Below are 21,005 nucleotides of genomic sequence, written 5' to 3' on the forward strand. Positions count from 1 at the left end.
AACTACAGAACCCCTCAAATGTGTCAAACACAGTACAGACGTGGTTTAAGCACAGGAGATAAAACGTGCACTCGTGTGTACTCACTGATATGATCGATAGCACCAGCACAGAACTTCCCGTAGAACTTCTTGGCCCCGAGGCCCCTGAGGTCCTGGATGGTGAAGGGCCAAAGGTGCAGCACATTGTTCCGGGAGAAGGCGTCTCTCTTCTCCAGCAGCACCACTTTGGCCCCCAGGAAGGCCAGCTCGATGGCTGTGCGTAAGCCACATGGTCCCGCACCAATGATCAGACACTACAGACAGAGGGATGCAGACGTTATCGACCGGCTTTAAGAGAGAGAGCTATGACTTTTATGATGACTGCCCGTCACTCGCAGCAAGCTGAAAACAACAAGATTTTTCTGACTGCAACTTTGTCATCCCATGCTGACATTTTATCTCACTTAGAAATGATCACCTGCAATCAAACTTTCTAACATGCTCTCATGTTTATTATGGGGGATATCACTTCAAATTATGTTGACCTCTAGCTTTTATTCCTTTTGAGTTCTTAACTTTATTACGAGCTGTTTGCAACAAAAGAATCTGCCAAACAATATATGATAAATAATGGAATGTAGCACAACAAGTAAGCTAACACAAGTGAAGGTCAAGCTTCATTAAAGTAGCACTGCTAGAGGACCCCACAGACTTAATGGATGGCGCCTGAGTGATGTCCCCCATCTGTTCCTGCAGGGGGCTCTGGAGTCTCATCAGCAGCAGCCACCATGTTGGAAATCCTGTCTCAGCCTAACTTTCAGTCAACCTAAGGACAGGCTGAGAGCTGGAGCTGAGGCGGGTTTTAAACCTCTCGATGAACCGTTACATCACGCTCACCTGTCAATCAGGTCATCAACGCCCCTAACTATGAATAACACGTATCCTTCATGAAATCAAAACAAAAAAATTCACCGGTTCATCAGTGTGTGCCAGTGATGACAATAACTAATCAGACCTATTCTGTTTTTTGTACCAGGCAGTAAACATGTTAATTTATTCTGTATGAACTGCTTTTTTGCTTGTTGTGTGTTTGTGACTTCCTGTGTTTCTGGAGTCAGCCTCAAGTGGACACTCGACGCACTGCAGGACTTTGCACCCAACATTTTATATAATGACAAATTGACTCTATACCAAATATTCCAATTCATCAGCCTGTTATTGTTTTAAGTCCAGCAGCATTTTCCTTCATATCAGAACATCTAAAGTCGTCTGACATTTGCAGTGCACGTTCATATTTATATTTTAATGTGGGCATTCCTGGAGTCTCTCAGCTGTGTGACTTCTGTGTGTGCACACAGCCCTGCCGTCTCCTGTCCTTATTAAGTGAGCATTAAAGAGTTGTTTTCTTTTCGAATTAGGAACAACATGCACGAGCGTCCAGCTTAGGAGGACATGGCATCTTCAGTTTAAGAGCAGAGGTGCAAACAAATCAGCAGCTTGATGAATCTGTCTGAGACTTTTCTCGAGGACTTCTTCAGAACTGATGTAAGATAAGCTCATGAGGAGGGGTCAGATTGAATTCAAAGAGCATATAGAGGATGACCTGCCTTGTTCAGAGACATGAAAGTGTCTTTGCTTTGTCTATTCATATAAAGCTGTCACTCACTGGTCTGTCTGGTAAAGACGAGCATCACATCACATTCCTGGATCTTACCTTTGAGTTGGCACAGGCACGGCCCTTCTTGTACTCCTTCTGGCCCGCCCTCTTGTCTAACTTCGCCCACAGAGCCTTGGCCTTCCAGTAGTTGAGTTTAGATTTGAGCTTGTGATAGAAGATTCTGGACTCGGTGGGCTTCACCTCCAGGTGCTCACACAGCTCCTGGAAGGCCTTGAGCGTGCCCTTGAACGTGGACGCCTGGACGAAGTTGTCAAAGAGGACGTGGGACTTGTTCACCCCATTTCCTCCAGTGGCACCGGCGGCTCCATCCCCCATGGTCCAGGCTCACCCCAGTGAAGGGGTCACCCCAGGTAAGGGGTCTCTGGGTCCAGCCCCAGCCCTGGAAGACGCTCTCTCTCCTGCGGAGGCTCTTAACTCCCGGCTTCAGACATCTTCATTCTGTCAATGAGAGGAGAGAAATCAAGCTCAGTGAATCCAGGAACATAGTTCAACCTCCTACATGTTACAACTGGACGGAAGAGGACAGCCTTTAAACGCCCCAATGATATCAACGCTGTCCAATCCTACACAAACACAAACTTTAATCAGACCAAGTACAGATTGTCTACATTCTTCTTTAGGCATCCTCTTAATGCCGCAGGCCCTGATCTTCTCTAACAAGACAAACATACGTCTGGCCGCCGGTCAGCCAAGCAATTAAAGCAGCAAAAGGGATAAAGGCGAGTCATTTAAGGTCCCTGAGTCATTCTGCAGCAGTGACACGACCTAAAACAACCTCTTATCTGTCCAGGAATGAGGCTGCAGGACACAGGAAGGGTACTGAACCGGCAGAAACACAAAGGGTAAAAGTGTGTAGTCATGTCTACTGTATGTGTCAGTCATCACTCCATACAGACTCCACTTTATAGACCAGACATCCCACCATGTTTGAGAAAGATTTGACTGTTTGTTTTTGGGGTTTTTTTTTACCAGCAATGACATGAAGCAGTGCAGCTTTACATGTTTGACATTTTTCACCCCGAGGGAAACCAGATCAATCATGTTTTTGTTTTTTTTTCCAACGGGAGCTCAGCTGTCACGACTGGAATGTCTTCACGCTCTCTCTCTCTCTCTCTCCCTGTCTTTGACTGCATTAAGCAGCATGAGCAGTCTCTAAAAGGTGAGCATTACTCAATATCAATGCAAGAACAAAGAGACAATAATGGAGCAGGAGAGCCTGAAAGGAATCCAGTCAAGCAAAATGACCAAAGTGGAAACCATGAGTTGAATTGAACATTTTTCAGACAAGCAGTGGCTCAGCTTTACGGTAACTACCTGTGCCAACAGTTTAAAAAAACAGACTCATTAGAGGTTCACAATATGGTCCTCAGGATACCAGAATTTTAAATTAAGATACGATACTTACAAATAACAACTCTTTGTATACCATTATGTATTTTTCTTCTTTTTTTTTAAATCACCAAAAAAAATCTAATTAGCTCCTGCAAACTAAATTGAAGAACTACATCGGCATTGTTGTGATTATGAAATATTGCAAACGTATTTGTGAAATGTAGATATGACTCTTTGTTCTTCTGAATCTTCTAGACTGAAGATCTAAAGTGTTTTCTTGCACTTTGTGGGGGATTGATCCTGAAATTGTAGAATTTTAGAAGAGGTGAAACGGACACCAAATTGCAGTGAATGAAAACATGAATCCTGCACTTCAGCTTTTCAGGGGCATCATATCAGAATTGGCGTTTTGAGTTACAGTGTTGTTATCATGGGCCACATATCACATATCGTAACATACTGTATGCTATCATGAGTTAGCCTGTAATCTACAGCTTATCTAAAGTGAGCTTTACAGTTGTTGTTGTTGTTGTTGTTGTTGGTTGTGGTGGTAGAGAAAAGTGGATTATTTTTGATAAAGCAAGGTTAACTCTCTCCCTTCATTGTTTGTCTTTAATTAGCTCAGAAAAAAAGAAACTCCTAGTGAGCTAGGCTAAGCTAACTGCCGAATTGTGTTAGTCTCCTCTTTATTGAACCGGTATATTTTCTTAAAGTACAAATTATTGGACATCATAATTTTAGGGAACAGAAAGGTGTCATTTCAGTATGTACAGTTATGTTTGGGACCAGATTGTTAGTAAAGTAAAAAAGATTTTCCCTCTCAGCCACTTCCTGTGTTAAAGCTTTAGCCTAGTACTCCTCAGTTCCACAGGATGTGAGCTACTTCACGGAAACCAAAGTAGTCCCAGTCCCAGTGGTAACACTTGATGAAAGGGAAGCAGGTAACACAGGTCAGCTGGCCTCCTTTTCACACCCTGCCAACTCCTCACTGCAGTGAAAACAGCAGACTGTGTTTGGCTCTGCCTCAGTCAGTCCAGATCAGGCTGGAGGGTAAAGAGTCAGCAACCACCGAGAGGAGCTCGTCTAACCCGGAGCATTTACACAACCTGCTTCATCTTTTTCTGTGTATTTAAAATGCATGGCTTCACTATCCCCTACACAACTCCCTCTGTAACAGTCGCTATTAACCAACAGCAACAATATCAAAACCAACAAAACACTTCCTCTGATTTCAATACCATGTGTTTACAATCTGAGAGTGCTGTCTAAAACATCAATGTGTTGCCAACATTGTAGTGGAATCACTATGAACAGTGTGCAGGAGTTTGAAAGCTTTTCTTGTTCATCAAAAAGAAGAAATGACCTACTATACTGATCCACATCTTTAAAACTCACCTATACTGTTACAAAGCTGAATTCTCATACATGGGCAAGGTTTCAGATCATGAGGTAAATGTATGTTGGACTAATCCCAGGATAAGTCTGCAGGGGGCGCTAAACGGAATGTTCTGCAAATCACAATAAGAAACCAAGAATTTCACGAGGAGGTTTCAAGCCTCAACGTTAGTCGGTGAAACCTCTTACATAGACTCTCTTCTCCCAGCACTGGAGAGCAGCCCTCCCCTGGCAGCCCTGCAGCATTCTGCCCCCTGGCAGAGAGCTGGCCAATCAGCAGAAAGCATGTGGGGAGGGGGGCCTTAAAGAGACAGCAGCTGAAGCAAACCGTTTCAAACAGAGGCTGAAATGAGAGATTTTTACTGACACTAGTGTCAGGTAAAAAAATAGTTTTTTGAGCTGCAAATCATGCAAAGCTGCGCTGACTGACGACATGAAAGGTGAACATGAGGAGAATATGGGATCTTTAACATCAGGTGCCTTTAAGCAGGTATTGATATTTTAACTAGAATTGTGTCAACGTTTAGAATTCTGGTCTTGTGACAACCCTAACAGAGTGTCATAGGAAACAGTCAGAGTTGATTTCAGAGACTTGATCAATGGTCCTTTTTTTCATTTGTTAATAATAATAACCGTGGGATGAAAAATGCATGAATGTCACTCAGCCGTTATCAGGCATCTGGAGCCTGTTGTGTTTGCACGGCGGCTGACTGCAGCTGCACACTGAGCTCCACTCAGGCTTACACTTTCTTAAGAAGGGAGCTAAAGTGCTGTAGGCCCGAGATAACATTACACAAACAAACAGAGGAAAAAAGACAGCGTCAAGGTTTTTATAACTGCACAGAAATGGGCCGCTGTGTTAGTGTAAGCTTCTCAGTAGACATGCTCTTAGCGTGTGTGGACGGTCCACTGAGCTGAGGAACATTGATCAAGTCTTTTAATTCATCAGTGCTTTAAAAAAAAACATCTGCAAGTGTTAGCAGAGGTGAAACTGAACCAGGTACTCTTTAATGCTTGAACATAGTTTAAAGTAGGCCAACTGATATGAGGTTTTGGGGCCGATGATAACAGCAGACGAAACAGCATCCATCAGCACTGAGACGGTTTTATAAGACAGAGAAGTAGAAAGCAGGTCAGCTCAAACGTCTCATGAAACCAAAGTTAAAAAGAGACATCAATAAAACAGGAAGTTTGGAGGATGATCTCAGAGGGTTATTAATCACTTTATGCTGAAAGCTAATCTTTTTGATCCTCTGTGGGTTCTTTTTTTTACTGTAAAGACTCAGAGAATATGGAGGAGCATCAAAAAGACAAGAAGACAGTTTAAGCTTTATGACACACATGTGAGAAAGCTCACAGCAAACATCGACACTCTCTGAGGTCTTTGAAGGTCCTGACTGTCCTGCTGTGTCACAGTCTGAGGGTGATATAACTGCTCAGGTCTCCTGTGACATGCTACACCTACACATGTAACGACATCCATAAACCTGGTCTACAGTCTGAATAAAAGTGAACTCCTCAGGAGACACGTATGTGCACTCAAACAAGACATGATGTACCGTGTGTTACTTTCTGCTACAGGAGCAGAGAATTCCAGTAACCCAGAGAGACAACACAGCATAATGAGCATCAAACACATGGGATCAGAGTACCTGCAAACTTTTTAACATCACGTTTGAGACTTTTTAAGACCCAAAAAGGGAAAAAAAACAAGATTTTTGCTTCGTACTTGATGGATTTCATTTGGCACTAAACGGAACTGATTCCCATTATTCTATGATGAAAAGCTTTTTGCATATCATGCAACACCTCCCAGTATTTTTCATCAAGGAGCAGTATGTAACTCTAACACCTAGTTTTTAAACTGGGTGCTGCAGTCCAAGTTCAAAACATTACAGAGAGCTGTCTCCCCCTCCTCTCTAGAGTCCATGCTCACTCAGGTCACCATATGGTGGACACTGAAGCTTCAGTGTTTATCCAGCTCTGCATCAGTCTGTAAACCTTTCTGTGTTCTAACCTCTCTCCATTTTTCAAAAGCATCTCCAATATTGATCCTAGTTTGAGCACGTTTCTGCTCGTGGAGCTTATTAGAAACATGCAGAGGCTTTTTAGGTCGGGTACAATCACTTCTATCTGAACCACTTCTCTTGCCCGCTTCCATCACTGCAACACCTGTTGGTTTGACCTGATAACTGCTCTCATATCTGGTAAACCGAGGGGCGTCCAAAACGGCGGTGTGGGGGTGTCTTAAAACCGCCAACCTTCTCTGGTCCAAACAAATCCAGAGCATTCAGGAGCAGAATCTAAAGTTAGAAGCCAGCACTTCAACATAGCATGTTTCTTTAATGTCTGATATTATAGTAAGGTACCTTTATCATTTCAGAGATATCTTACTGATAGGTTCTTAAACTTGCATTTCATTCTTTCTTCAGTTACCAGTTTTTTAATGTCATGCTTACTTAATACACTGCCATACATTGCCTCAACACCTGAACAAATTTTTTTTAAAAATCGTATGTTATTAGAAAATTTATAGATTTTATAAAGAAATCCGACAGTCAAAGTGCGATTTAAAATGCAAGATGTTGTGCAAGTGAAAATAAGACTTTTTATTACCTTGAATTAAAAATAAATCTAATTCCAAGCCTTTTTAAGGATCCACGGGCAACCCTGAGGGCAAATATAAAAAACATCTTCAGCAGGACTAAATAATCCCAGTGGCATTAAAAACAGAGAGAGAAATAAAAACAGTATTAGGACAGCAAGCGCTACAAATCCCCGTACATCAGAATGAGCTGCAGGATTTCACACACTCACAGAATGTACACGTGCATGCAAAAAAACAAACACACACACACACACACACACACACACCCTGCTCCAGTACACACTCTCTCACACTCACACACTCACACACACACTCACACACTCACAGAGCATGCCTTTGTTTTTGCTGGTTGCATTGCGTCATCCTCTAATCTAAAAATAGATCCAGAGATTAGGCCACTGGGCTACACGTTCGACAGCAGCATTGCTTTTATCTGCCGTTCCTGTCACGACTACTGGAGTAACACAAACTATAAATATGACTTTTTTTTTTAAATCTGAGTGGATTTAAAAAAAAAAGCTTTATTGCTTTGTTGGTTTTTGCCGGTTGTGTCACAGCTGAAATAAAATCTGGTATGCCACATTATAACGTGCAGCGAATTTCATTTTCATTCCAAGATTAAAAAACCCAGACTCTTAAAAAAAGCAGAGGATAAATCTTACTATGGTGTCCAAAACATGTGATTTCCTCTGCTGACTAAAGGAAGAACAGAATCCAGAGGATTTTAGAGGGTTGTTGTGTGTGTGGTAACTCGCTGCAGACATGGTCAATAAAAAAAACCCAACCAAGACGCTTTGAGGTAAACAACCAAAGTAAACAGTAACCCACCAGAGCGGAGCAGAATAACTGGGATCACTGGGATGGCTCTAAAGGCTTGTGTGCGTGTCCTGAAATAGCTTTCTCTCCTGCAGCTCGTGACCGATGATGACTGACGCTCACAGGACACCCTGGAGTTTTTCTCTTCCTCTCATCCATCAGGAGAGAGGAGGAGTGTTTCCCCTCTCAACACTGGACATCTTCATGATAATGGGTACAAAAACACAACATTGAATCCAGCAAACAGACTGATTTAGCAGCTTTACAGAACCTGTAATAAACGCTGGTTTGACTGTCTTATGTCTCTGCTTTTTTCATCCGGTTTGCCTTAAGACAACTGCTGTTTTGTCTTCAAGCTTAATGATCACCTCCACGTCCCTCTTGTTCTCATTATTATAGTCGCTGTATTACAGTGTGGGTTTAAAGCATAATTACAGAGAAACACAGCAGCAGGTGTGGTCTATTCAGGGGCTGCCTGCAGGCTGGAGACACATCATCCTGACAAGTAGTAAACTCTCTTTCCTCATAATCGTAGGTGTGTGTGCAATAGTTAGGACAACAATAAAGCTCAACAGTGGGGTTCAGGAAGTAAAAATGTTGTTCATTTTCTCCATAGCTGAAATGATTATTAGCCATGATGTCATCACAGGTCGACTCACCATGAGCTACCTGAGTGTGAAACGATGGTTCATGATCCTGTAGGAGACACGAGCTCGTATGATATCAACCTCATTTTAAGAAACAATACGGTTTGTTCGCGATATTGGGGACAAGAACTACACTACCCACGACCATGGCGCAATGTCACAGCGACGTCTCTGATTGGTGGAGTTTCCTGTTACCGTGGCAATGTTTCCTGCCCCTCAGCGCCGAATGTGAACGGATAGTTTAGCAGGCTAGCAAGCTAACACAAAAGAACCTAATACCCTTGTTATTCTGCAGTGAATGTAGAAATATATTCACACAACACAAACTATAACATCTTACAACACGTGTATCAACAGCATAAACACAATGACGATGACTTGCAATGGATTCTGGGATGGGTAGTTCCTGGACTCCGTAAAAAAATTACGTACACAGTCTTGTAACTTTGACTTTTTTTCCCCCAGTTTTTTAAATGCCGTTTTGTCGCCGAATCAAATGTATTATAGTCAACAGTGGGTAGCTGGTTGTCTTGGTTACAGGCTTCAGTCTCTTGATGTAAGGATTTTGTGACATGTCAAAGGAGGATATGAAAGGGAAAATTTTTTACTTCCAGAACCAGAACCACTGAAAAAGTGGGCGGTCACTGATGAGTTATAGAGGGAAAGTGCACTTTAATCATCTTGTCATGAAAACAAAAGAAATGCGAGGCTGATTAAAAAAGTATTTGACTTTTTAGTAAGATGAGTAGTCCATCAAATATGAAGCTTCAGCCAGAACACACTTTGGCTTTTATTCAGATTAAAAAAAGTATGATTCAATTTGGTTATTAGTGAGTTTTAGATTTTTTTTTCTGAAAGAGCTGATTCCGCCAGCTCTCAGGCAGAGATCATGTTAACCAAATATTTTCCGTTGTTGACAACATTTTTGAATTATACATCTGAAGGCTGTACGTCATTTTGACCGATTAGAATTATAAGTCTGGCATTTATAATACGATGGAAACCACACACTAATCTACAACAATGTTTACAATGCAACCGCAGACCAGCCGGAGAAGCTGCTTCAGTCTGATCACTTGCACACCAGCTCGCCCTTCTCCCCCTCCACAACACACTTGTATTCGTGCAGCGAGTAGAGGAAGCCGGTGTTCTGTGAAATAGTGCTACCATGCAGCTCTAAAAAGTAAAGGGAGCATTATTTGATGATAGGGGATTGTCATCTGTCTAGAAATGCTCACTCTAAAATCTTCTAGAAAGGTTTTAATTATATAGTATGAAAACACGTTTCCTGTTTCCTTACTGTGCAAACGCAGCGAGTGGTGGTGTTTTAGAGTGATTCTGTCCCTGATACATTATCGTCCACCCAGATTAGCCTCCCCTACAATCTTACATTATTGAGTACCAAAACTCGCTGCCTCTCTCCTACTGTGATCCTGCATATGGAGTGAGTAGTGAATTAATAATTAAGTTATTTACTGTTAGGGGACACTGATATCCTCCACTATTGTTCTGCAACATGGTAGCACATCTTGACAGAACACCGGACAACAGACCACAGTGCACATCTTGTGTACAACATTTTTTTTTAATATAATAAAATGTTGGGTTCTGACTGTTTATTCTGCAAAACAAAAAGGACTATTTTTAAGTGCTATTTTTTTTACTTTCCCTAGTTCACTCTAAACACTACAGTATTTGTTGCTGATGGAAAACTGCAAATGCATCAAACTCAAACTAAGAGCATTCAAATACGACTCAGATACTTTATATACAGTCTGAACTACAACGGGACATTCAGGGTAGTCTGACCTCACCAAAGCAGTACTGAAGGTGTGTGTGTGTGTGTGTGTGTGTGTGTGTGCTCTGTGCACAGCTGCATAACAATTAAGTTGCGCGCAAGAAAATGGAAAAAACAAATCCATTCATAAAATCAGGGAGTTTTCCCAACAGCAGACCGTCATTTCTGCCTTTATTCATATTTCAAAAGCTTTGTATTCATTAGTCATCTTTCCTGTGTCTCCCTTTAAACTGCAGCTGTAATCCTGAGCCTCAGGTTGAACTCACTAAGCTCCACCACGGCCAAGTCCTGCTACAAGCGCACACACACAGGAAGGGTGTGCAGGTGTGTGCAGACAGTTGAGTGTCTTTTTTCACATGAGCATACAAAGCCTCAGAGCTCACAGTGTACACTAATGTTTGTTGACTGAAACTCATTTTGCTTCTGGCAGACTGTCTCCAAACCATCTGGCTTTTCAATCACTCCTCTTTGTGACACGAGTCCATGCAGCTGAGCACTTCATATCTACTCTCACAACTGATACACACTGTTCCCAGCAGACTCACTTCCTAGACGGATAAAAAAGAAAAATGTAAATTCTGTTAAACCAATTTGTCTAGTAAAAAATTGAGGATCATTTATTCCGAAATGTCTGCAGGTGAACGATGTAATCGGTCTGTCAAGTTTGGCTAACGTTAGCATTGCTAACACCGCCTACCCTCTTGTCCTCTCTGCAGCTTAATGTCAACATGCACGTTCTAAATGTGATACCTTGTTGCTCCCATCAGTATGCCAGCCCGACCAGACACAGCCAACATACAACTCTATCCTCATTTCCTTGACCAAAATATGACCACACCGCCCTGCTCCTACTACAAGCTCTCTGTTCACTGTGACTTGTTTACAACGTGGTTGTAGAGCACGGAGAGCAGACCAATTAACCAGAACTACAGCCAGTCTAGAAAATTGGGAAGCTCACTTTTTTTGGGAAGCTCCTGGCTTTTCTGAGTTTGTTATAGGCAGGGAAACTGTCCCGATGATCTCGTAGTATGCACCCTGCTTTAGACAGATTCAGACCACGACGAAGGATTTTAAATGGATTTGGTTTAAAGGTGCAAAGTAGCACTGTCACAGAAAAAATGAAATATTCTCCGGCGACAAAGGGTGTCTCTCATGAAATTCATATTAGTGACAGCTTAGAGGGAGTGCGAGTCTGAGCCCAGACTTTCAGATGGCTGTCAAACACGGTCTGTCAGAGCTGCCTGCCAACACTCGCAGCAGCTATTTGATTTAGTAAGCCTCTCAAATCCTTCCTGAAATGCCATTTCTGCCACCTTCACAACAAGAGCAGAGCCAGCACCGCAGCCACACGGTGAACCACCAGAGACTGTGGAGCACAAGTATCTATAGACCTGCTCATAAAACAAATCTTTTACATTCGGTTATCACCGTTGTTCATTTGCATATTTCACAGCAGAGTGGCTCGGTGAGAGTGAGGCATGTATCTGGTTCCTCACACTCTCAGCTCCAAGCTTCCTAAGCAAACCAGGAAATGTAATCGGAGACATATCAGTGAACACGGTCCACACAGACCAGTCTCCAGGGCTTAGTCATGACCAATGTGGTTTGGAGACATGCAGGAGAGAAGAGGGGGATCAACAGAACTGGATACAGGACCTGAACAACTACTTATGTAAGAGTGGAAACATGTAAAGTTAAAAGTCAATATTATCAAAAGCTGTGCAGGAATTAGGTCTGAAGTAGAGCCAATGATATCCAACACAGCAATCAGAGTAGTTCTACACAAACATCTCCATTTGATTCTTTTGTCTCACTCTGTGTGTTTTTTACATGAAGGATGACGGACAGGAGTATAAACAGCTGGGCAGAGCAGTAAAAAAAAATAACGGACCCGACAGGCCTCATAGCCACATCACACATTTATAACACACAAAGGCCCACCCCATGTGTTTCTTATTCTGGCAGGCCATGGGAAACTACAGTACATCTCTGCAGCTCTCATCTCTTCCCCGTATTAATTACAAAGATAACAGTTAAACTTCGTACAGGCTCAGAGAACACAGAAAAAACCTCTCAGAGTGGACCGCTGCTAAAAGTTTAACCACCAGACAGGCTGGAAGGAAGCAAAGAAAGGAATGACAGAAAGATTTATTGTGCCAAAACTGGACAGGACTGTAACTAAAAATGACACTTTTGTTTCTGAACTAGCTGACCCTTATTTAACTTTATGCTACAGTGTACATTCAACATAGAAGTATATAAATCAGCCGTTTTTGTCCCATGTATTTTAGTTTTTCGTGCACATACCACCTTAAAGTGTTCAGGTGTTCTGGTCGGCCTGCGAAGGTAAACTCTATAAGTGGGAAATATTGAGGTGAACCAATGGAAGGCTAAGTTTGTCATTCACCATTAATTAATGTAGATCATTTTTTTCAAACTCATAGGGATATATTATTCATCTTGTGAAGGGGTTGCAAGAGTGAACTGAATTGGTAAAAATAAATCAAAGTGTAGTTCAAAAACAATCCAAGGTACACTTTAGGATTGATAATCAAAATGTCTTAATTTCTTATGACAAATCATGTTTAACAATAACTAATACGCTGAGACCAACTTGCACCTCCGCCAACACTGCTGGCAAAGGTTTCTGTGTAAAGTGACCATCAGAAGTAACTAATCCCATTCATACACATTCATATGCCGTCGATGAAGCAGCGGGAGCAATTCAGGGTGTCTTGCCCATGGACACGTTGGACATGTTGCTGTGGGAGCTGGGGATCGAACCCCCCGTTGAGAGACGACCAACTGAGCCAAACACAAGGTGTTACTTGATGTCAACATACATAGAAGAGAAACAGCGAAACAGGCCGCTTTATCCTGGAGCTTAACATTCATTCAAGCAAAGAACGGGCAAGATAAAAACGCATACTGAGGTAAGCGTGTAGATTATTCTTCCATCAATATTCACCAACAGCAGAGCCGCGTGTGAAATGTTTTTATGATCAACATCCTCTGACGGGAGAAAAGAAACCAATGGCTGTCGTGTAAATCCTTGATGGGACATGCAGCAGTGACACGCAGCCAGCACACACGGTAATCCTGTCAGAGCCACACTTGCTTTCTCTAATCTCAGTGCGTGGGCGCGGCTGTGAGCGCCTCCGATGGTAAACAAGTTGCAGGATGTGTAAGGGATTCAGAAACGAGGGCATCAGCACAATGAGCTTCTGACGGTCGTGTCTGTAACACCTCCACCTGCCGAGGCCTCCTCCACCTTTCTGCTCAAACAGCCTCAGATTTGGATTTGTGACGGCCAGTCAGAGAGCAGTCCAGATGAAGCAGATAGTGAGCAATCATTGGCCCACATGCATTAAAAAAATCAACTTAGAGTAAAGACAAGGATTCATATTCTGCTTTAGCAAGGACTGTGAAGAGCAGGTAAACACGTTTCAGCTGGGGTCCTCTCAAGTTCAGTCACCCCACTGCTCAGCTGCATAATTTAGCAGGGATTTGTTTACTATACGTATAGCAAAGAGTTGTTCCCTTACAGCATCAGAAATGCCTCGAAGAGATGTGGTATCAATAGCCTGCACAAAAAGCTCTGCTGAACTACCACAATAGATTTATCACGGCTGCAGAAGCACAGATTAAGAGAAGCAAACAAAAACCAACAATGCAAAGGAACAGAGCTGTAGCCAATAAGAGAGAGAGAAGCTGCAAGAGCTGCAAGCTGCAGCTAACATTAGCTTAGCTTTTTTTTTTAGGAGGCCCGTTTGTTTTGAGGATTCTTTAATTGTTTCAAAGGTTTTAACAGAGTACAATTATCTGCAGAGGTTTTTCCAAAACAGAACAATGTGTTCATTTAAACACACTGAACACTAGGGGTGTGCTAATATATAAATACCACAGTATATCATCGCCCTGACTCATGTGGCACAATTATCAAAATCACTGGTGCCAAGTATGAATATTTGAATAGTAGAGAATCACCCTCATGGTTCCCCGCCAGCCTCAACGTCATCTTTTGTTATTGTTTCGATTGAGAGCCCCCTGGTGGCCAAATTTACATACCGTGTGTTTAAACCAATCTTCTCCCTACAGAACCTTCTTTTTTACTAGATGCAATTAATAATCTACTCTGATTGGTCGACATAATAACAGGGAGCTCTAGGGTGCTTGTTTTTGTGTAGATGTGTTCATGATAAGAAAGAGTTTCACCTAAAGAAGTCCAACAATCAGAGCATCATATTCAGCCCCCAAATGTTGTTTCAAGCTCCCGTGGTATTTTATAGATTAAATTCAGGTATTTAGGAAGGAAAGCATGTTATGAGTATTTCGATTTAAACAATGAGTTTGTGCTTTAAGGTCAAACAGGGTTAGATATTTCAGCCTGAATTTAACTACACCTGTATCTTCAGCTGTGATAACCTGACTAATCTCCAAAAGTTTCCACATCTGCACGTCACCACTGCCAAAACAAATCTGAGAATAAGCTTCAAAGTGAAAAGGCCAAATCAGAGACGTGAACATCAAACAGAAGCATGTGAGAGTGGCTTTCTTCCCGATCACGTCTTCCCCCTCATGCCAGTTTCTCTCCATAGTTCAGCTCAGCCACGACAGGAGGAAGGTCAGCCCACCGGTGTGAAGCTGCAGGCTGATCCTCCAGTAACCGAACACCAGCGACACACACACAGCGATAGGAGAGCATGAAAACAGATTCCTCACAAATTACACTTTAATCCCTGTTACATATAAAAATATGCATGTGGAAACCTCATTAATTTTTTGACAGGTGCAGCACAGATGGGGGCTGTCTATAAACAACAAAACAAATATTCACACATTTACCTTCAAGACATTACAGGCACATCATTCATGCCTTCAGTATTATTTTGTAGCTCCTTTAAATTTTAATAAATATCAACCAGGAACACCAGCTGTGATTTCACAGAAACATACCAAAGGTTATACAAGGCCCGTGACCACATGGTGTGTGTACGGGTAAAAAGTTGATAGCTGTGTGCTCGGAAACGCTTGCATTAAGTGTCTGCGCTCGGAATAAAATATATTTTGCTAGAAGGCTGGCAAGGAGCAGGAAGAAGTCGGGGTGAAATACTTCACGGTTTGTATTTGCATTGTTTTTCAAGTTTTCAGGAGCGTCATGCAAGAAAAGACCAACAGAGTACAACATCACTGTGACTTTTCACTCTGTTTCCCTTCACCTCAGATGTTCTCAATAACAAAGAGAAAACAGTATTTGGTTGTTTATTACCTTTTACAGCAATACACCGCTTGTAGAACTTTTCCATAAAAACAATATCAACTTACAGTTGAGCTGCAGAAAGACTTAGAGCACGCTGAGATTATTTCTTCAGCCGTGTCTTACCTATGACAGAATCATTGATATTTAAAGAGCTTAGGAACTGACGTGTAAAAACATGCAATATCCATAATGTAATAACAAGAACCTCACCAGGTCTGGTTTGATCCCGTCTGCACAGATCCCAAAACCAACAGCTGTGATCACTGCACATGTCCGTCAGCTGCAAACTGTACCAAGAGCAACAACAGACAAGTACTGGGCAGGAGGACGGACCGTTGTTGTTTGTTTTCTCTCTGGCTATGTACAGCTTCAACAAAGATAAGGCACAACCTGAAAATAACCGCGCTCTAGAGGTGCTAAACTATGCTAAGCTAAGCACGACAGCCACAATATACAGTTCTGTAAATGAGACTGACATCAGCCTTTTCTTTTACTAAATTATTTTAAATACTATTCCATAAGAAACTTCTTTAAAGGAGCAACACCTAGTGTTTAAAATGGGTACTGCAGAACAAATTCAAAACAATGAACCCTCCTCTCTAGAGTCCATGCTCACACAGGTCACCATGTGGTGGACTCTGAAGCTTCAGTGTTTATCCAGCTCTGCATCAGTCTGTAAACCTTTCTGTGTTCTAACCTCTCTCCATTTTTCAAAATCATCTCCAATATTGATCCTAGTTTGAGCACGTTTCTGCTCATGGAGCTTATTAGAAACATGCAGAGGCTTTTTAGGTCGGGTACAATCACTTCTATCTGAACCACTTCTCTTGCCCTCTTCCATCGCTGCAACACCTGTTGACCTGATAAAATGAGCTGCGTCTAAAACGGCCATTTAGGGGTGCCTTAAAACCGCCTTACTTCTCTGGTCCAACAAATCCAGAGCATTCAGGACCAGAACCTAAAGTTAGAAGGAGGACATACTGGCTGCTGCATTGTTGTCAGAGAGGCCATCACTTCAACACAGCATGTTTCCTTAATGTCTGATGTTACAATGTTAAAATGTTACAATTCACTTAGCAGACGCTTTTATCCAAAGCGACATCAGAGAGTAAGTACAACACTCATCCATTCATACACCACCACAGAAGCAGCAGGAGCAATGCGGGGTTAAGTGTCTTGCCGTCAGTAGATATCAATCTTACCGAATGCTCGTTAAACTACTGCTGTAAAGTCCCTAAAGCAGACTGTGATTTAAGCATCCTTCCTGAAATATGACCTTGAAGTCTCATGGGAGCTGAAAACACAATCCAGCCAATTATATTCCCATTTTAAACCAATAAGACTCTTTTTCAGTTTATCAAAGCACGAGTTTCTTGGAAGTGCAGTCCATTTGGAAGATCGCTTTCATGCGCTTCAATGAGATTTGCAGGTCGTTCCAGTGAGAGTGGTGAGAAGGTAGAGCTGCAGACATCTGTACCAGCAGCGAGCACTGAACCTGCTCCGGTCAGTTCACTTTCTCCTGGGAGGAACTCTTCGTGGGCTTGTATCTCCGTCAGACCTGCCAGAGAAGAATTCGTCTCTTGTCTAGTTTTGTAGATAACAAGACCTCACGGCTCCTCTACACACACACAGACGGAGAGTGAGTGTGAAATATGATGTGGTCTCTGGAGGGATGAACGGTTTACTGGAGTGAAAGGACCTGACTGTAGAGGAAGGTTAACGGTTTCAGGCTGAGCAGCTGTTGAAGCCTGATACCTGAACACGACACGCTGTGATGTCGGCTTTAGCATAGAAAGATTTGTATGAAGACCTTGACAGTTACATTCAGCCCTGAATCTAGCAGGTGACACTACCCTGATACCTGCTAACACCTGTGGGCGCTCTCTCATCTGTTGGAGAATGGAGACATGGCTTATTATTGTATGGATGCCAGAGTTTAGATCTAAACAGGTGAGCTCCAGGTGCCTCCATCACTGATCAGCCACTATGGGCAGTAAGACAAGGTATTTTATACAGGAACGACAGCTTAGCCAATATTCATGATCACCAGAGGAACTACCTCTAAAGACTTTGGAGCAATTCATTGCATTTTTAACAAACTGGGTTCAGGGTTTAAATGAAAATCAGGGAACTTGATTTTTGCCCCCCAAAGGTCCCGGTTCTTGGGGTAGAACTTTCCTATGGTACATGAACTTAGTGTTGGCCATTGCAGCATTTCTGATGAGTCGAGAACAGTGATGGCTTTTTCATGTCAACTAAATGACCTTATCTTGACAGGTTTTTCAGACCTCGGTAGAAACAAATTCCTTTATGGGCTATGAGACCCTTTGAGACATTTGAAAAGAAGATCCTCGTACTAAAGGGTCAGAGTTCTTCGGCTTTTGTCTCCAAGTTCATCATTACTTTACGCTGGTTTCACGTTTGCGCTCCTGAATTTTCCTAGATATTTCCAGGCGGACTGCTCCTGAAATCCTCACGATCGGGTTTGTTCACACATGCACCTCACAGCTGGAGACTATCCCTGTCGGACAGGAGTGGTGGGGATGAAGGGGGGTCTCAGGAGGCAAAGCGGGACGTAAAAAGAACAAAAGAGAAGTTGCGAATGAAGTAACAGAGTCTGCTATACAATGCTATGATGAATGTTTGCCTGGATGCCAATGCTAATGTGTAGTTCCACACTTTCACAATATCAACAAAAGGAGGGGAGAAGAACATACTGGAGAACAGAAAACATAATGAAGCACGGAGATCGTACCGGTCAGGTGCATACAGTCTATAGTCATGCACCAGTGGCAGGATATAAACATCACCAACACCTCCCGCTTGTTTGCTGAGAATTTTAGTTCATTTTAGCAGATGCGTTCTCACATCAGCTCACCTGGACTTCCATGTGGACACTTTACGATGAGTCAGTCAGGAGAAAGACTGGATGAAGTCCGAGTGACAAATCTGACTTTTTGCGTTCACACATGCAGTCTTGTGAAAGTGTGAAAGCACTATTTGTCTTCTGCTTGTTAATGGACATGTAGATGTTGGCATCTTAATAATGAGAATATAATGAGCTAAACAGAAGAAAGATCACTCCTCATGGCTGATGAAGACTGTGTTCTTTACCACAACCTTTTCCCACTAGGTTATAAATCAATTGGCAATAAAAAATATTGATTATCGGGTGTTAAACTGGTCAGCAGCTAAAAGGTAACAGCCTGCCTAAGCAGACATGACACGGCATATTACGTTCAATCATTAACCTGAATCACTTGGATAAATAGTTCAGTGGAAGTTTGATGGGAATGACTTGAGAAATGACTTCACGTACACGTTGCAATTCATGAGTCACCTAGCACAACAACCTGTCAGCTTTTACGACACGGTTTACTGCAAGACGCGAAAAAGTTGCTACACTTGAAATAATCATTTTTGTATGAGCCCTCTGTACGGGTGCATTTTAAATTCACTGTGTAGTCTTCAGACAGTTCCTCCCATTTATCACACACAGAGGGAGCAGTCCGATTGTGCAGCTCTGCTATAGCGTACAAGGGTCAGCAGCAACGTAAACAGTCTCAGTGTGCTGGCCTCAGGAATGCATTTGTCACACTGGCCTACTTCTGACCTGGGAGGGAGAAGAAATCGCCAAGAAGTATTTAATCTGGAGCTCTGAGCAGCGGCCACAGAAACTGGACTGGGGCCATACTAACTTGTTGTAAGCACAACTTCAACCGGTGGATTTACTGTTGGTCCTCCAAATCTGATTTTTAGACCTAATGCCACATTTCCCATGAGGAAGGAGAAAATGGTATCAGAACATCTCTAAGTAGAATGGTGGATGAGGTAATTGTCCTCATTGCTTTATGATTAGTGCTTACTGCAGGACATCACCCTCAAACAGTTACCGTAATCTGTCATTAGCATGGAGTAACAAACATCTCCTTTAAAGGACTGACTGCAGACTAAACCTGATGCCGTATGCATGTCGGTCTGACATCATCGAGGGCCAGCGAGCATCTGATGAGTCAACACAGTAATAAACCTCTGGGACACACCTGACGGTTAGTACGCATCCATCTGCTCATGACACAGCAAGAGGGTTCAGAAGACTTCCTTCCTTCCTTCCTTCCTTTCCTAGATCAGGAAAGGACACTTTATGGTGGAAGGGGGGTCAGGGGTAGACAGGAAGTCACTCTCCCTCTTAGAGACCATCGGCGGGGGGTCAGAGTGACTCAGCTTCACTTTCTATACATCCTTCAACAGATGCAGCTGAAATATATTGTTAAACATACCCTGACGTCAAATCTGCCTTCAACAGCCAATGAGAGAGAAGAAGACTGAGGCCCTGATGGTGTTGCCAAGCAACAGTAAACATACTCGCCATTCAGACTTTTGTAAGAACAGAAAACAAATGGAAACAACCTGACCTTCAGTTCTTCCTGGAAAAATAGACAACCATGTGTTCGACTTCAGCAGAATATTTTCATATCCAGAGCTGTAAGTCTTGTGCTTCTCTCACTGCAGAGTCACTGCTGCGGGTTGTATCTAGCCTCGGCCTCTGTGAGACCATGTGAGGTATACACGTGCTCACTCCAGCACACAATTTAATCTTAATAACATCCTGTAGAGAGCGACTGGCTGTTATTTTCCTATCTTGTGGTTTGTTCAAGTCTGAGATTCATGAGAGGAGTTTCTGTGAAGGCTCTTATTTGCATGACACTTTGTTTACACAGATTTCTTAATCTGTAAGGCTTTAAAATCACCTGAAGTCTGAGCCCTGCTGTTCGCAAACAATGTTTCAGTGGCTGCGGCGGGCACACCTGAGCTTCCTTCTACTCGTCTGACCCCGCTGCTCCTCTCTTGGAAGTCAGACTACAGACTTCTCCTGTTCCTTCTTGTGCTGAGTCAGCGTCAAAACAAACATCCTCCTCCTCCTACTCTGCTCCGCATCCTGATCTGAACAGTGAGCTATGATAACACGTGCAGCTTCACAGAGGTGGCACATCCCATTTCACATCTGCCGGCCCCGTGTTACACTCTGTGACCTCAGAGGAGACGTCCAAAGTCTGACAGGGATTCTGCTGCGGCCTTAAAAAGTGATCAATAGAACAAACTCTCCATCACTCCTCGGAGACAGAATAAGAGTCTTTGTGGGGGGGGGAGACGCCTGTCAGGTCAGGACCTCACTGCTCCATTTAACCACACTCTGTGTCTTGTTGCTCTGTGATGTATGGTCCAATCTGGGTCAGCTGCAGTAGTGCTGTATTGTTGTTGTTATGGAGGTCAAGGTGCAGACAGTCAACTGGCCGAGAACAGAGGCATCAAATGAAAGCGTGCATGACGTCAACCTCTGGGCACAAATCAGGTGTTTGTCTGCATCCAGCGACATCTTCCAGACTCTTAAAGCAGCAACATTATCTCATTATGTTGCCTCCTTTGTGTTTAGCGTTTTACATTATTCTATAAGTGATTAAAAAAAAAAGCTGCCAAAATCACCCCGTACC

The 21,005-nt window shown here is 42.8% G+C and overlaps 1 protein-coding gene across 10 annotated transcripts in view; it reads right to left on the bottom strand.

The window, feature by feature from the left end:
* Positions 1-21,005, bottom strand: part of mical3a (microtubule associated monooxygenase, calponin and LIM domain containing 3a) — a 103,575-nt gene that overhangs the window by 52,469 nt on the left and 30,101 nt on the right. For all 10 annotated transcript variants that reach the window (XM_061036723.1, XM_061036725.1, XM_061036732.1 and 7 more), the window contains 2 exons: positions 1,694-2,095; positions 86-293 (listed from right to left, as the gene is read on the bottom strand). In XM_061036723.1, coding sequence (XP_060892706.1) covers positions 86-293; positions 1,694-1,972 — 487 coding nt within the window. In that variant the 5' untranslated portion in view covers positions 1,973-2,095. The remainder of the gene's footprint in view (positions 1-85; positions 294-1,693; positions 2,096-21,005) is intronic.

This window comes from Labrus mixtus, chromosome 4, assembly GCF_963584025.1.
Source record: "Labrus mixtus chromosome 4, fLabMix1.1, whole genome shotgun sequence".
In the NCBI taxonomy this organism is placed as follows: Eukaryota; Metazoa; Chordata; class Actinopteri; order Labriformes; family Labridae; genus Labrus; species Labrus mixtus.